The sequence below is a fragment of the Micromesistius poutassou genome, assembly GCF_964030765.1.
Source record: "Micromesistius poutassou genome assembly, chromosome: 20".
Taxonomy (NCBI): Eukaryota; Metazoa; Chordata; class Actinopteri; order Gadiformes; family Gadidae; genus Micromesistius; species Micromesistius poutassou.
In genome coordinates, this window is record NC_140290.1 from 8,385,795 (window position 1) to 8,399,439 (window position 13,645).

The window sequence follows — 13,645 nt, forward strand, 5'->3', positions numbered from 1 at the left end:
GTTCTGTTCTATTCCACAGCAGGTCAATCACCCCCTCGCCAGCCTCTCCTTATATGGTGCCTGGGTCCCCACAGCCTGTGTCTGGGCTGACTCCAGTACACCGTGTGTCGTCCCCGCGGGCCATAGGACATTAGTCTTCACCCTCACTGAACCTATCAGACACACACGCACACACGCTGGGACAAATCCAGATAAGCAATGGTACACATATTGAGTCACACGTACATATGTATGCATGTAGACACAGAGAGCCTGCACACAGCCATAGACATGAGTGTGCAGGCACGCATGCGCACGCACACACACACACACACGCACGCACGGACGCATACATACACACATGCGCGCACATACACATACACCCACACACACACGCATGCACACACGCACACCCACACACAGACACACATACACATACACACACCCACACACACGCTGGGATGAATCCAGATAAGCAATGGTACACATATTGAGTCCCACATACATACGCATGCGCACGCACACACACACACACACACACGCACGCACGGACGCATACATACACACACACACACACACACACACACAAATATGTAGCAGGACATAGTGGCTCCACAGTATCTGTGGAGCCTGTAAGGGATGCCTTTCATCTCTATACCGGGTTCATGATGATATGGTACCAATATGATTACATAAATGGCATAACAGAGACAGTGAGATGGCAGTGTACGTAAAATGTTTTGGAATAGCATAATCATGACATGAAGGCTATCTTGGATTTTGAGCCATCACGCACCATTGAAGTCTCTTTGATTGTAGCCACACTGTATGCAAACATTTATTGAGATCAGAAAATGATGATGATGTTAACAACTCTTTGAAATAATGTATCCCGCATTGGATTGACTCCAGATATAATATTGATGTCATATATGGCTCCTGGGCTGTTCTGTCGGTATAAAAGGAAGTTAACGAGGCAAAAATATCATTCGAGAGAGATAAGGAAATACTGGTTGCAGGCGGACATCAAAATTTTATATGGTTTTGAAAGCAAGAGCGCGCGTTTCGGCAAGAATACCGAGCTGGTAACCCTGCTATTCTGGAACCACATTCATACATAATTCAAAACCATCCAAGCAACTTCTTCCACGCACTATTAAGTTCGCGCCGAGACAAAGGGTTCCTGAAGTTTTCTGAAACGGCTAATTTACTCATGACAGCCAGGTTACTTATGGTAGAGTAGTACAATGTCTGGGTCGAGGCGAGCAACAGGCGCGCGCCACAGGGGGGCGCTGCGCACGCCCGCTCGCTCCCTCAGCGGGGATGCAGCGTCTGTCATTGGTCGCGTCGGAGGAGGCAGTGCCTTGCAGACGCTCTCATTGATATAGTCTACAGCTGGCGATCGCCGCCGCTGAGTCGAGTTCGCCACACGCGGAGAGAAGGAGGGACAGGAAAGTGACAGACGGCTGAATGTAGGGTCTATTTTAAAGAAGGCAGGAGAGGATAAGTTTTATTATTTTTTGTGCAAATGAGTGGAACACAAAAGACGGACAAATTTGTCGCCAAGATGCTTTGCCACATTACTCGTCCAGACTCGGTGGTGATGGAAGTGGAAGTTGATGCGAAGGCGAATGGGGAAGATTGCCTGAACAAGGTAAGCTATGGAATACACACCGGGCTTGCATGCGATTGGTAGAGGCTGTGCATCCGAATACACAAGACTGCATGGCTCTCCTTTTGTTGGTGGGCAACGAAACCAACACTTGTGTCATTTTTGCACAACTTTCTTTTCCTAGCTTCCAGCCAACAGCAACACCGTTGGGGGGTTTCTGTTGGAAACAAGGAACCCAGACCAGGGGCTCATTGTTTCATCTGCAGATGTGCTTTTACTCTAGGCTTCGTTTTATAATGTGTAAACAACCGTGAGCCACGGCTTCTCGTTTAGCATGTAGCACCCACGAGTAATAGCCGAATAAACGAAAGTACTTTGTGTCATTGTGTTGAACAAACATCAGTTAAGTGATAAATATGTTAAGTGGTAATCAATTGTAAAACTGTCAAAAGATTGTGGTTCAACGTGTATGTGGGGAAGCTCATGAAACTTCCTGCATGGGTGAAACGGCAGCGGGTTGGTTTTCCGTCCGGCTCCGTCACTGGCTGCCTGCTCCGGCGGGGTTACTGGAGTTCATTCTGGCTTCTTCACTTTGTGTCCAAGTGGGTTTTTCTCGGGGACTGCTCCTTTGCTATCCATAACTCGCTTATATATGTATATTATATACGTGTGCGACAATAAGTCATGCTCTCTTCGTTTAGCCCAATGTCATGCAAGCAGAGTTTCATGTTGATGTTACTTTAATCATTGCGCCAATTTGTTTATGACCTTGTTTTTATTTATATTTAACTCTATTTTAATGACGTTGCGCTCCTATATTACCATTGTGAGGAATCCATCGAATACATACATTGTGTTTAGTTCTTTGTCCCATAGAGGATAACCGGTTGCATAACCAATTCAAACCCCCTCCCCCCCAATTTCCTTTTTGCGGGGTCCCACGTATTTCATAAAACTCTGTATCCTGGGAAACCTTCCAAACATCCCATAATCTTTACGAGCGAAACATTGATGTGCCTTTCAAGGCAGTCTGTGCCATCAAAAGTGGTGCATTACATAATTGAACAGCTTTTTTTTCCACAATGTGTTCATGCAAACAAAGAACAAGAAGACATTGGCAATGAAATGCTTATCAGTATTCAGAGGCTCTCCGTCGAGCCTTTCGTTGTCGTCTCTCTCCCCGGCCGCTCGGCACAGTTTGACGCCCGGTCTGCCAGTGTTGTAACTTGCTTACTCTTGTCTCCGGCCCCTAGGTATGTAGGAAGCTGGGTATCATAGAAGTGGACTACTTTGGACTGCAGTTCTCCGGCAGCAAGGGGGAGAACCTGTGGCTGAACCTCCGTAACCGCATCGGCCAGCAGGTGGACAACGTGGCGCCCTGTCGCCTCAGACTCCGGGTCAAGTTCTTCGTGGAGCCCCATCTCATCCTGCAGGAACAGACCAGGTACTGGGTGCTCTTTGTGGGTAGGGTGTCCGTTGTGTTTCTGCAGACGTCTATCCAATACATGGCACATTGACTGTTGTTTAAGTATGACAATTATGTCTGACACTCTAACGTTTCTCGGAAAACAGAAAAAAAGGGTTTTAACTCAAGGCTAGAAAAGGTTTGCTTGGGTGCTGATTCTCGCCGAATTGTTCTTCGTCCACTTCCAAAAACATGAGGAAAATGTTGGATCTCAATTCACGGGAACTGATTGACCTTACCTTATAAGTCCCTGTTTTAATTACCATAACATGACACCTACTGGAACAAATACAGGAAGAAATATCATAAAACAAAGGGGAAGTAGGGGGGGATGTATAAATAGTCCCTTTACAGTATTGTCTGCTACAGTGGAACGCCCTGTAGTAACCTCTTGTCTCAACCTGCCTCCGCCGGGGTTACTACAGGGCGTTGAGTCCCAGCACAGAGCAGGAAATGCGATCCTCCTCCTGCTTGAGGGATCCTCTGAGCACCATCACCCCGCCCCCCATCACCCTCCCCCAAGGCCACCCTATCCTCCCACTTAGTCTCTGGCTGTTGTCCGTTCGGTCCCCGAGGGGCAACACGAACTCAGCTGGTCGACTCGGGGGGGCTGGGGGGTGCTTCCACTGGTCAAAAATACCCTTTTGTTTTCCTCTTTTGTCGCTCGCCATTTGTGGCCTTCCACAAAAGCGTCCCCCTTTTTATGGGTTTGTAAAAAAAAAAAAAGGGCTTGTTCACCCCACAGTATAGATTTTCATCGCAGACCCATTACCGTTCATTCAGGGTAAAGACTCCTGCGATTGAAGATAGCGGATTGGATGGAAATCCAGAGTTGATACGCGGGTAGTATTACGTCCGCTCTCATGCCGGGTCTTTCGGGGCGCAGTGCCCGTTGGTTCCCCTCCATTAACCAGAGTGCATTTCGCTGTGTGAGTAGAGGACGCTTCATGTTCAGGGGAAAGGCCGGGGGGGGGGGGGGGCTGCGAAGGAGCTGGGGTTGATCCGTTACTGAGTGGTAGTTTTCGCTGGTATTCAACCAGTATCCTGGCCTGGGGAATCGGCCATAAATTTGACAAATTGTACCACCAGGTGTGAGTGTGATTAGCCATTACAAGCCGTTTAGATAGATAGATGGATGGATGGATGGATAGATAGATAGATCAGTCCACTGGGTAGGCTGGTAGACTGATCTATCCAGCACACATCTAGGTGGACATGCCCGTTCGTGATGTCAGAATAGGCTGATTTTCCAAAACGTCTTGTAACGGCTAATCACACTCACACCTGGTGGTATAATATGTCACCCTTAACCCCTTCGGACGCGCACCTGCGAGGGGCCACGCTGGGATGGGGAAGTGCTGGTAATTGCCTGCCAATGATGCAGGAGAATCCCTTTTTTTTAGCCAAAGGAAACCGGGAAACGTGTCGGACGTTGGGATGACTATGTTGACCTTTTGCACAGACCGGTCAAGCATTCGCATTGTTCTTACGATTTTCATGGTCGTGTTTTTATATTTGACGATTGTTCCAAGCTGATATGGTTGACAAAGCAGCTACTATTTCTGTCACTGCAACATCTCTCCTCTCCCAACCCTCCCACTAAAGGACTTCCACCTTCTGACTCAGAGGTCAGGGGTCGGTCATTAAAGGGACTTCTGTAATCCTTGGGCCGCCTCCCTTTGTCTGAATGAGTCCTCCGCAAATATGCCCTTGCATACCTTGTCTCCCCTTTGTCCCAGTTCACTCGCATGTGCCATGTGTTTGGCACATCCCCATACCGCCATAAACTCTCTGGCTCTCATGCTCTCTCTACCACCCCCCCCCCCCCTCCTTCCATTGTTGCGTCATAGCTGTAAATGGAGTACAGTATCAAGCATCTGAGACGTGGACACGTGGTGTCAAAGCTAGTTTAGCCTGGGTGCTAGCGTTGCTTTTCTTTTACAAGGCTGACGCTAACGCTACGGCAACAAGTAGGGAGGGAGGGAGAGGGAGAGACTTGCCTGTGCTGTGACGTCCCCTGGATTAGCGGGGGTCATGGGCAGATGGTGTCAGGGCGGGTGGTGGGGTCACTTAAAAAGGTGAGGTTAAGACTCTTGGGGGGGAGGGGGGGTGCTGGTTGGTGCACGTCACATGTCGGTTGTTTTCACTGCTTTTCTTGACCGTACAGTCCCTCCCCCCCCCCCCCCTCCCCGTCCAGTTCTCTTCGGGTCATTCGCCAAATCCCTTAATTCGTTTTGCTTTCAACTCCGGGATCCGTTTAAGAGCAGCGAGCTGCTGCCCCTTGTGGGGATTTAGGGGGCGTGGCCGGGCTAAAAATACACCCTTCTAGTTCGTTGTGTGTTTGTGTTCATAAATAGCCTGTTCAGAAGACACAGACACACGTTTCTCCGGAGGCCTTAAGGCTGATTCAGTCTCGAGTCCAGAGTGAAATAATAAATGTGAGGGTGTAATATTAATATTTTACGACTGACTCATTAGCCAGGGAAGCTGACGGGAGGCAGGTCATAGCTTGGCCCCGGCCTGCCACTCGAACCCATATCTCATCAGGGCAGGAAAAACAACAACCACGTCGTCGAGGGCCGCCCGCCGCCGCCATGACAACGCTGCACGGAAGCCAGTGCTGCCGTCGCTGGTTTTGCGATGTCACCTTTGCCCTACTGAGATAAAACACGGCCTCCATGGGGTCCACACAGACACGCTCCCAACCAAACAGACCTGCACACACACACACACACACACACACACACACACACACACACACACACACACACACACACACACACACACACACACACACACACACACACACACACACACACACACACACACACACACACACACACACACACACACACACACGGCCTCTTGCAGGACGTCGTCGCTTTATGGAGCGCAGGCTTTTGTCACCCCGTCCCTCTCCCTGACGGACTGTTCTCACGTCAGCACGTACGGAATGCGAGCCCGTCGACACGTTGAGCGCCTCTGAGAAGAGAGAACCTAAAGACAAAGCGCCTGATTTGCTTCGTGGGGCCTCGTCTCTGTTTAGACACACACACACACACACACACACACACACACACACACACACACACACACACACACACACACACACACACACACACACACACACACACACACACACACACACACACACACACAACCCCCCCCCCCCCCCCCCCCCCCCCCTCAGGCCCGTTTACATGCATTCACGTTTCCCAGAAGTGTTGCGTTCTGCGCCGCCAAGCATGTACACAGGCGCACAGGCCAGAACGGCACGAGTCTCGGGCAAGGCGTCGCGGTACATGCAAATGCACTGCTTTGTTTTTCGTTCTTCGTTCACATGACTCTATGACCGGTGCAGCACTACTGTCCCACGCGTGTTCTCTCTGTGTGAATCACCGTGGCACTGAACATGTTTTTATTTATTTCATCAATGTGCTGTAGTATCCGGTCGGGCATGTGGTGTGTTTGCCTGTAGAGAACCCGTATGTGTATGCCCGTATGTTAAAACGGACAGAAGACGTACAGGGGGCCGAGGAAATGGATCACCACGGGTCAGGCAGACATTGTGCCGTCCTGCTCTGGGGCTGGTGGTGGGCCTCTTTCTCTTTCTCTTCTCTCTTCCCCGTGCTTTCTTGGCAGGCCCCTATTGCGTAACCCAAGCCTGCTCTGTGCACGGAGCGCAGGCCAGAGAGCCTCTTATATAAGTGGCTCTGCACTGTGCTGTGTGTGTGTCCTCTGGCCATGTAAAGCCTGGCACACACACGACCTCAATGCACACTCTTGCACGCTTTCCTTTATTTGTTGACATGCATGCACACACACAGACATGCGCAGTGGGACTATCTGGTACTTTGTAGTAATGGGTTCTTCCCTCTTTTTTTGGGGGGGGGGGGGGGAAATGGCCACCCCACTATCGGTTCCTGGGCGCGCACAGATTATTGACGGGTTTTATCATGGAGATTAAGAGATCTTCTGTCTGTTTACTGTCTTGGCCTGTCGCCACTGATCCAGCTGATTATGGAAGGGGATTCATGCCGATCCCAGGAATTAAATGAAAACTGATCCTGTGCCTTTTTTTTGTTTTTGTTTTTGTTTTTCTTATTTCGCATTCTCTTTCCCAGTCTAGCTAGATGGCTGCACTCCTGTGTAGCCGTCCGTTTACACTGAGTCAAAGTCACAAGTGCAAACCCTCATGTGGTGTTTGCTTTTCATAAGCGCTCCTATTGGTTTAATACACACGCATCACTGCCATGCGTGCTAAATCAAACATGGTATCTCTTTTCTAATATTTGGATTATGCGACCTGTTTAAATCAACCTTGGACCGTTCAGTTTCTTCTTTTTTTTTTTTTTTTTTTTAGAAAGACACACCTTTGCCTTTTGATTTTAAATGGCTACGGTCCTGCAGGCTTCTCTTCTCCTGACTAATTTCTCAGTTATGTTTGCGCAAACAAAATGTTGGCTTCCGATCAAGATGTCTATCTTTGCCGGTGGAGGGAGGGGGGGGGCAGTGTTACTAGAGTTCAACGACTGCTAGTAAACTCTGTTAACCCACTGATGCATCTTGCACAGTAATTTGACTAAATGGCAAACCACATTGTTGCGAGACACCTGACTCACCATTGGCCTGACGGAGAGACTCGCTAGGCAGAGGTGGCGGGTTTCAGACGCGGTGGGTGGAAAGCCGGCCTTTCTGTGGCAGTTGCTGGCTGACATTTCAGCGGGCCGTAACGACGGACACGAGTGCTGTCCACACAATGGTTTAATAGATGGGGACAATGACACCCAAGGCCGTCCGCCTCCTCCTCCTTGTTTTTGACTGTGCCTTTTGAACCAGTATCCGGAAACACAGTTGGTGTCTACGGTACTGGTCGTGGATCAGCAGAAACTTCTGGTGGTGTGAAATTGTGCGTTTTGTGATTCCTTCTTGGGAATTGTGACTGTTGTGTGCCACGTCATTTAGGTGTTTCCTAATATCTAAATTTCTCTGGGTTTTAGAAATATGTTTTTCGCAGGGAGTTTTTTCAAATGTGTGTTAGCAATCGGTTTTGTCACACGATACAAGGCAACGTTGGCTGAACTCATTGTTGCAGCTGTGCACAATAATATATAACTCGAGGATAACCAGATTTACGAAAGTCAACACGCACCTGCAACCACACCTCTTTTGACGCTTGTACATCCTGCTAGGAGTGAATATAAACTGTTTGTGCAAGTGAATGAAGAAGGCACGCAGGGTAAGAGCAGACAGGATGGAGTCAAGTACACCCCATAAATCCCACACATGAATCAGGACGGTTTATCCCTGGACTCTGCGCTAAACGACCAGAGCTTGCCCAAGGAGTTCCCACCGAGCCCGGGCTGGCGCTCGCTCAGAGGTATAAATTGAACCTTTCTAAGCCTCTTAGGCGCTCATTTACAGCTCCTCTTCAAAGAGGATGGCTGTGAGACAACAGATCCTAATGCAGTAAAGTAGGCCAGGAGGATTCTTCTTCTCCTGTCCGACCTGCACATGCCTGTGGTGTTTTTTACTATCTGAACACCGGGAGAGTGGGGTGAAGGGGGGGGTTTAGGGTGGGTTGTTTGGTTGCGCTAAGGGAGTCCTGTGGCTACCGATGAACACGAGGTGTTGTGTGAGGTTGATAGGACTTGGCTAGTCCCCTTCAGCCCGAGGTAGAACTCTGAGGTTCTCTCTGTCAGAGTCCCCGTGGTGTGGACTCCATCCGTCGCACTGCATTATCCTCCTCTAAACACCCCCCCCGCACCTCGCACTACGTTGATCATATTCAGACACGCTCTTGTCCCCCCCCCCCCCCCCCCCCCCGGCCTTTGCCTCCAGCAGGGCTCAGCTGGACCCCTGACAGACCCAGTGGGTGCACCAGAGAAGGTGTGGATGATGGCCCTGAAATGTGTCAGGAACACTATGGGGTCGCTGTGACCAGTGTTAAATTGAACTCCAGTTTCTATGCCCTTTCCAAGCCCGGTACAAAATGTATAACCACATGACCATGAGTCTGAGACTGCTGATTTATATTTTTTTCACCGGGCAGTTGAAGGCGACTCGGACCAGAGGTGCTTTTTCCAGGTCAGCCCGTAAAAAAAGGCATCTCAATCCTGTTTTGCTTGCGCTTTAACTCAAAAGTCCCTTAACTTAGAGTAACAAGTAAACAACCGGCATCACCAACTCCAAAGATTATTTCATGACCTCACTGGGAGCCCCATTGTGCGACAAAAACCACTGCCGCGCATTCTGCGAACACATACCAGCAGGGACTTGCGCAGGCCACGGATTTAACCAGGGATTAGGTGCCTTGCTCAGCGGCTGATATGACCTCCAGTAGCCCTCGCTCCCCCGAGTGGCCCGCGCAAACTCTAGTAACCTCTGCTGCCATGACCGGCAGTAACCTCCCCAGACAGGTCTATTGTTTGTAGTCCAACAGGTAGCTAATAAGCACAGCTCGGTCACATGACACCTGCTGGGCCTGACACAATGGTGTGTGTGTGTGTGTGTGTGTGTGTGTGTGTGTGTGTGTGTGTGTGTGTGTGTGTGTGTGTGTGTGTGTGTGTGTGTGTGTGTGTGTGTGTGTGTGTGTGTGTGTGTGTGTGTGTGTGTGTGTGTGTGTGTGTGTGGCGGGAGAAGAAATGGAATGTTTGACACCATATCAAAGCTGTGTTTGTTGTGCCTGAGGCGTGTCGACCGCGGGGGCCCCGGCCGGCGTTGTTGTTGTTGTTCCAGCCGCTACCTTTCTGTCGGGGAACGGCGCAGTCCTCGCGTTCTCGGCCCGTTTTATGGGTTTTGTGTTCTGCGGCTCACAGCTGAGCCACACGTGACAGGTGTTTTCCCCCCGGAAACGGGTGTGGTGCAAGCGCTTGTTGCTGTTGTCGTCGCCGCCGCCGTGGTGTATGATGTGGATCGTACGTACGTGCGTGAGTGTCTGGGGCCCTGCTCCCTGTAGACAGTCTGCTTCCTCCTGAATATCCTCCTGAAACCCCCTTGTGCTCTCGCCATCACACATGCTTTCCCATGGTGCCAGATGGCTTTACATTTACGTTAACCTTTAGGGTGTTTGGCAGACGCTTTTATCCAAAGCGACTTGCAACGGAGTACATTCTTCATAAGAAGGTGAAACAATATAGCGCCGTCGGTACAGTAAAGGATGTTCATAGAACCAAGTGCAAAGCATTAACAATCGCTCTAGACGATTTTTGATGTGGAAGAGTTTTGATTCCAGCCCAGAATACACCACCGGTACGGCCTCAACTCGTGCCGGTCTTTATCGTCTAGGGACAAACCCCCCGTTTGTAAAGTCTAAATCTTTAATCGCTGAAAATGGCCTCATCTTCACTTGAAACTTCTAACAAAATGGCCATGTGAGACTATCTTGTTCCTCTAAAACAATGACGCCCTTTCTTCACTTTACTAAATATAAACCCTGCCTCGAGCGCTCGGCTACACAACGCTTAAAGCGTTTTCCTTCTTATTATACATTCAGCCGAGCATAAAACATGAGCAGTGTTTTATTCAACCTATTGACCCGTCTCAAAGTCATGTAAAAATGTTTGAATGTCGTTGCCTTAACAACATGACCTGTGCTGTGTTATTGACCGACAGGTCAGCTAGGTGAAAGGTCTGGAATTTGACAGTAAAATCAATGTTGTCACAACGGAGTTGTAAAAAAACAACCATGCGCATACGTGTTAGTGGGCAAACAACTGCCTAGCATTAGCCTGTTGACCTTACTAGCGAGCCTAGCTAGGTTTGGTGTTTGTCGATGGCCACTGTCGGTTGGTGAACGCCTACCTGCCGCTGTTATCTGTATTTTTTTTTTTTCCTTCCCACTCTGTACTCTTGATTTTATTCAACAAGGTTGGGTCAGTTTGATAGTATTGTTCCGTATCCAGCGGCAAACAGGGTTTCTTTGACACCTTATCTCCTGTGTTTTGGAACGGCGATACCAAAACACGGTTGTTTCTCTCCAATATGCTGGCCTCTTTTTCGAAGCGTTTCATGAAGGAGCCGGGTTACATTCGTTCAACCCGGTGGATGACGTTAGGGTTATCGTACTCTTGTTGACGTCTCGTCCCCTGCTGTTCAGAGAGGCTTCCCGAATCCCTCAGATCCTCCAGTTCATAACAATGGGGAATGACCAACCGTCGTATTTTCCTTCTTTCTTGAGAGAATCTGGTTGTTTTCATTAGCTTCTATGGAACTTGTGCGTGCTAACCGAACCCTAGCTTTGGCCGAACAATAACATTTGTTGTTTTTGACTAAAGCGTTGATCTTTATACACACACACACACACACACACACACACACACACACACACACACACACACACACACACACACACACACACACACACACACACACACACACACACACACACACACACACACACACACACAAAACCACCCCCCCCCCCAAGGCTTAGCAGAGTCCAACGATTAATTTCCTGCTGAGACTAAATAGCTAAACTTTCCCACTCATTTAATATTTGAATGATGGTATTTCTAAGCAGAAACCGCATGGATGGACTATGTCCTCATCGTAGGAGTCTGCCTATCTGTGTCGTCGCCCCGCCCCCCCCCCCCCCCCCCCCCCCCCAGCTTTATCAACTGTCAGCGTACAGCCGGGGTCAGTAGCGAGCCGCGGTGCGTGTCTGCTTTCTAAAGATAGTCCAAGTGTTCCCATTGCTGTGTCTGTTTTTACACTCACACCTACACGCCGTGTGATAAGAGGCGTTCGGAAGGGCCCACAAGTCCAGAAAGTGAGCGCTATACGTTCCCAGATTAGCCAACGGTCTCCTGCTTGGCGGTGGACGCGCCGCAGGGTATCACATCTCGACGCTCTCTCTTCCGGAATATGGGAGAGAGAACACACACATTAACTTTGGCTCCCCGGGCGCTCACACCGTCGACCAGTTTAAATCATTGACTACGAGTCGACTTAGTTTCAAGCAACTTCATTATTCAGCGGTCAGGATAGCGTAGGAGTAGCTGGGGTGTTCTAGTCTCAAACTAAAGGGACTGGGTTCAATCCCCGATGTCCGCGGCCCCTCCCTTTGAAAGATGACTCGGTGACTTATGCACAAATACACATGCTTGGGTCAGGACAGAGTAAAGATTTAATTAATATTGGATAACTAAAAGAGTCCTAATATAATGCAAAGCAAAATAATTGCTTTGTGTGTGTGCTCTGCTCCATTGAAACTATGATGAGCCATACTACTGTTAATGGGTCGTGCTACAAATACAACGCGAAATGTGGACTTTATGTGCTTGGGGCTGGAATGACTCGTATCTGAATCCAGGGGACGGCTCTTTGGTTAACTGTCTGATGAGCGACCTAATGAAGTACCAGTCCGTCTGTCTGACCCGGCGTGTCCTCCTGTCCCCCCCCCCCCCCCCCCTTGCAGACACATGTTCTTCATGCACGTGAAGGAGGACCTGCACAGCGGCCACCTCCGCATGGCGTCGGAGCAGGCGGAGGAGCTCAGCGCACTGCTGGCCCAGGCGGAGTTCGGCGACTACAACCAGAACACGGCTCAGTACTGGTACCGGGAGCTGTGCGGGGAGGAGCCCTGCCCCGACACCGTCAACAGGTAAACAACAACAACATTATTGACAACGTACACAAACAATGACAGGCCTTTCCTAGGGCCGTGGGTTTCAAACCGCCGGTGGTGGAAGGGTCTCGCTAAAGATTTTTTTATTGCAAATAGAGACACACGGAGACACGCACACAGACACACATGCACACATGCACACACACACACACACACACCAGTGTTTCCCCTATATCCAGCAGCGGCGCACCGCTGCTGGATTGTCAGCGCCACTGCAAAAAAAAAAATTGCCCAAAAGAAATGTCATCTTTTTTTCCTAAGGCTTATGATAAATATCAAAGAAATAGCTGAAAATGAACATAAAAGATGAACTTAGTTTCTGCCAAGTTCAAGGCACATTTGCACAATGATCTGGTCTCAGCAGATACCTTGACTCTGTTGGGTGTTATGTCATATTTGGAAGCTCAATCTGTAAATTTTTCCCCAAAAAATCTCACCAGAAGTAACCATTTAAAGGGTTATTTTTCAAAATTTTCTTCCAGGGGGGGCATGCCCCCGGACTCCCCTAGCATTGCTAGGTTACCAACTCATAGCACCACTGCTACAAAAAAATCTAGGGGAAACACTGCACACACACAGTGACACACACAAACAGACACAGACAAAGAGACACACAGAGACAGACACACAGAGAATGTGACTGAATATACACAGAGAAATACGAATGATCTCACTTTCTTTACCATGGTGATGAGACTGTATTGCCTGTTCTACCGCACAAAATATTCAAGCGTGAAATATTCAGCCCCTGAGTCACTGCCTGAACAAAGTCTAGGCACATCTTCCATAGTAAACAACCGAACAGACGCCTTCCTGTCTTTTCCTTGACTTTCACAAACTCATCAGGCAACGGATGAGTGCCTTTTATATAAAAGCAGACGGTCCCTCGAGTCTCAAAGAAGCACAACATGGCCGCCCCGTAGCACGGTGCTCTCGTGATCCCACCGATTAGTTAGGCTCC

The 13,645-nt window shown here is 49.2% G+C and overlaps 1 protein-coding gene across 1 annotated transcript; it reads left to right on the plus strand.

Annotated features, from left to right (window-relative positions):
* Positions 1 to 1,405: 1,405 nt before the first annotated feature.
* Positions 1,406 to 13,639, plus strand: mylipa (myosin regulatory light chain interacting protein a). The gene is made up of 3 exons (XM_084484365.1): positions 1,406 to 1,633; positions 2,845 to 3,035; positions 12,475 to 13,639. Exons 1-3 carry the CDS (start codon positions 1,508 to 1,510, stop codon positions 12,662 to 12,664), a joined length of 507 nt encoding a protein of 168 aa, XP_084340491.1. The 5' UTR covers positions 1,406 to 1,507; the 3' UTR covers positions 12,665 to 13,639.
* Positions 13,640 to 13,645: the final 6 nt, after the last annotated feature.